Consider the following 4,093-nt stretch of genomic DNA (forward strand, 5'->3'; position numbering starts at 1 on the left):
GGCCCCGGCCCGGCCCCCTCGGCCCAGGCCTCCCCCGCCTGCCAGTCCCTGGAGGACACCGACCTCCCGCCCTGACCGCTGCCTCTGTCTCTCTCTCAGGACAACTTTCCCTTTGACCCACCATTTGTCAGGGTCGTGTCTCCGGTCCTGTCCGGAGGGTGAGTGGCTCCGCAAGGGCAGAGGGCAGCTGCTGTGACTGGGGGTGCGGGAGGGGCATGGAGCTTGGGCCAGGCACAGCTGACTAACTCTCATCCCGCAGGTATGTCCTGGGCGGAGGTGCCATCTGCATGGAACTCCTCACCAAACAGGTGAGCCCGTCTCTGGCTCTGGGCCGGGCTCAGCGGGCTTCACCACGCACACCCTGCGGGTCGGGCGTGGGCAGGGCCTGCACCTGCTGACCGCTCTGGGGGTGAGGGCCAGGGCCTTCCAGGTGCAGCTCCTCACCGGAGAGCAGGTGTTCCGTTCCCGGGGACTCTCCTGACTGCTTTGTCCCCACTTCCCAGGGCTGGAGCAGCGCCTACTCGATAGAGTCGGTGATTATGCAGATCAGTGCCACGCTGGTGAAGGGGAAGGCACGGGTGCAGTTTGGAGCCAACAAAGTGAGCAGCCGGGGCCAGATGCAGCTTGGGCCACGAGCCGACCAAGGCTGCCTTCTTTCTGAGACAAGGGGATGAGGCCGCTGGGCTGGCCGCTGGGCTGGCGGCATCGGACAAGCAGGCCTGGGACACCCACGGCGGGAACGGGGGCAGGGCCCTGCCTGAGGGCATGCTAGGTCTGGGGAGGGCCCAGGTCTGGGAAGGGAAGGCTGCGGAACTGCCCCCGAGGGATGGCCAGCGGGACGCACTTCGAATGCGGGCAGCACCGGGTTGGGAGCCCGGACTCCTGGGGGTCTGGGCGGCAGGTAAGGGACGGTGAGGCCACCGCCGGCCGTGGCCTGACTTGGTGGCTTCCTCTCCCCAGTCTCAATACAGTCTGACAAGAGCACAGCAGTCCTACAAGTCCTTGGTGCAGATCCACGAAAAAAACGGTGAGACTGGAGCCGGCCCGAGGTTCTCCCAGCCGAACGGCCAGCGGCCTTGCTTTTGCCGTCCGTGCCCGTCGGGCCAGCACCACCCTGTCCCCAAGGGCAGGGCTGGAGGCGGCTCCGTCCACAGCCCCTTCTCCCAGAAAGCAATGGCGCTTGTGCCACCTGTAGACGTGGCGCTGCCCCTCTCCCCACCACTGTGACAAAGCCTGTCTCCCCCTTCTGCCACGTCAGGCTGGGCACGTCGCCTCCTCCTCATCTCCCGTAGGCAGGTGCTCGGCTGCCTGCCCACCTGCTCTCCGGGCCCCGGAAGCTCTTCCTGGGACCTTTCTTGTAACCCTGGTGATGTCCGTGGTCAGGGCTGGGAGGGGGCGTCAGCCTCCACCTCACTGTCCTCTCGGGTCTCTCCGCAGGCTGGTACACACCCCCGAAGGAAGATGGCTAACCCCGGAGTGTCGCCCCCCCCCTCCCCAGGCACCACTGGACCAATTACCTTTGAATGCTGTATTTGGATCTCACGCCGCCTCTGTGGTTCCCTCCCTCGTTTTTCCTGGACGTGATAGCTCTGCCTATTGCAGGACAGTGATGGCTATTCTAAACGCTAAGGAAAAAACCAACACAACTGTTTCCAAGTACTCAAGACTGACTTAACAGACCAACCAACCACCTGGCTGGAACCCTTGCTAGCAGGCATTCTTATAAGAGAAACTTTCGAGCCTCCTTATATTGCTGGAAACTCAGCTGTGCTCCAGACTAGAGCCTCCTTACCTATGCTATGGATTTTTAATTTATTTTCTCTTATTTCATGTACACTGCTTTTTTTGGTTACAGTGTATGATGGATGTGTATGGAAAAAATGTATCTTTGGGAAAACAATTACAGTTTGTTAATTTGAAGAGGCTGGTCTTGACTCTGTTCTTCTTCCCACCTCCCGCCCCTCCCCCGAATGACTTGGGCAGTGGGGGAGGGGTACCCTGGTAGAGGTGAGAGGCGGCTCAGCTGCTACAGCCAGAGAAGAGTGGGCGAAGCCCCTGCCCGGCCACCTGCAGGTCTCCGAAGACCCCGGAGCCACCGGTGCCCTTCGGAGGGCAGAGCCCGGCCAGCCGGATGGTGCCCGTCATTCTCAGGACTGCTTTTCTCTTCTAAGGAGCGGAGGAGGCGGCGTCACAGACCGGCCCACAGCACTGCTGCTGCGTGAACGGAGTGGGGACGGGGTCTCCAGGACGCCCGCAGCGTTCCCGGGCCAGCTGCGCTGTTGGCCGGCCCCCCTCCCTCCCGGAGGCGGCCTGGGGCGCACTGAGGGTGTTCGCAGGTAGCGCCTTCGCTCACCCCTCCCTTGCGTCACGCGGTCCCGTCAGAGGACACGGGCACAGCTCTGAGCAAAGCTGTTCAGAGAACTGTGGATTCCTTCAAGCCGTTCCCTTATGGGGGGGTCCTGTGGAGGGGGTCGTATGCACCTGTGTCTTCACCCCAAGCTCTGGGAACTGGCCGGGAGGGGGAGGGTCTGCCAAGCTGGACCCACGGCGCCGTGTCGTCTGTACACGCTGTTTCAAGGTACGGGCATGAAGTCCGCGTACGGCACCTGCTGCCCCCGCCATCGGTAAGCTCGCTTCGGGGCTGACGCAGCCTCTTAGGACAGACTGTGCCTGCAGACTGGACGATGACGATGAGTTCAGTGCCGGGCCAGGGGCGGCCGGTGGAGACGCTCGTCTTAGAAAGGACTCACGGAGCGGGAGAGGGCTCGTGTGCGCATCATTCTAACGGGTCAACCCCGTTCCCTTGCGGGTTAACGTCTCGCCACTTCAGGTGACGGAGGCCCCCCAACACTGCTCTAACTCTGCCCACGCCCACGCGATAACGGGGTGCCAACGGACACCGAGGGTTCCACAAAGCGGGACCCAAAGGGCAAACGTCGGCAGAGCTGAAACCTGGTTCCTGTGGCCCAGGCTGAAATGTAGGCTGCGTTGTCAGTAATGGGTCCTGTGAGCTGTGTCCTCTGTGCAATGTATTTTGTAATGTATTTTTCTCATCTACCAAAGGATGAAACGAATAAAATTATTTAAATAGTTTGGCTCTAATAAAATTTTTTAAAGAAACCACGGGGTCCATGTCCTTCCTGGCACAAAGGGAAGCACCAGCTCCCGTGAGCTGTACACACCCCCACTTTTTTGGTCCAACCTAACACCCTTTTTATGACCCTAAGTTAGGGTTCCAAAGAAGTTACACATCATAAAAGAAAGCCGTATCATCCCGAATCAGTTTTCTTCACTCCTCTAAGAAGGCAAAGACAAACGAAGCAAGCTGCTGGGTCGATAGCCCACCCCTCAGTGTGCGTCTACACCCCGGGCCAGGCGGCGAAGGGCCGGGTAGGGGTGGCTAGGCAGGAATCCGTCACCCCAAATTCGTGAAACATGCCAACGTTTATTCACCACGGTGATGGCTCATTGGTCAGAGGCTCGCCACCTGACTCTACAGTGGCGTGCCAGGAGGACTAAGCCTCACCCTCCATCCTCCGGCATCCGTGAGGGCAACTTACATCATGCTCTGGGTGCAAAGGAGACACAGGAAAGAAACACACGGCCACCAGAGGCTTTCCACCTCGTGGAAGCTTCCTACATTTGGTTCAAGACAAATCGAGACTTCGCTCTCCGCCGAGAGGCGCGCGCTTAGGATAAAAGCAAATGGGAATCAAACCAATACTGGGCACCAGTGTGGCCTTTTTCAGCCCCGAGGCCTCAAGAGCAAACGGGAGACGAGAGGGCAGGGCACAGACCCCAGACAGGAGCGGGACCGTGCTGATGGTACCACGCCACTGAAACTCCTCAAACTTCAGGATGCGGGCCCGTGCTGATGGTACCACGCCACTGAAACTCCTCAAACTTCAGGATGCGGGACCGTGCTGATGGTACCACGCCACTAGAACTCCTCAAACTTCAGGATGCAAGACCGTGCTGATGGTACCACGCCACTAGAACTCCTCAAACTTCAGGATGAGTGACCCGAAGAGAAAGGGACCGCCCCGTGGGGGAGGGACCGCCCCGTGGGGGAGGGACCCCAGGCCCTGGCCAG

General features: G+C 60.1%; 1 protein-coding gene across 1 annotated transcript in view; it reads left to right on the top strand.

Moving 5' to 3' along the window:
* The window catches only part of UBE2Q1 (ubiquitin conjugating enzyme E2 Q1), a gene marked incomplete at its 5' end in the record, with an annotated part of 7,899 nt that extends 5,979 nt beyond the window's left edge, over positions 1 to 1,920 (top strand). Inside the window, 5 exons of the mRNA XM_023534308.1 lie at positions 91 to 158; positions 260 to 308; positions 504 to 599; positions 961 to 1,027; positions 1,438 to 1,920. Coding sequence (XP_023390076.1) covers positions 91 to 158; positions 260 to 308; positions 504 to 599; positions 961 to 1,027; positions 1,438 to 1,469 — 312 coding nt within the window. The remainder of the gene's footprint in view (positions 1 to 90; positions 159 to 259; positions 309 to 503; positions 600 to 960; positions 1,028 to 1,437) is intronic.
* Positions 1,921 to 4,093: the final 2,173 nt, after the last annotated feature.

This window comes from Pteropus vampyrus, unplaced genomic scaffold (genome assembly GCF_000151845.1).
Source record: "Pteropus vampyrus isolate Shadow unplaced genomic scaffold, Pvam_2.0 Scaffold124, whole genome shotgun sequence".
NCBI lineage: Eukaryota > Metazoa > Chordata > Mammalia > Chiroptera > Pteropodidae > Pteropus > Pteropus vampyrus.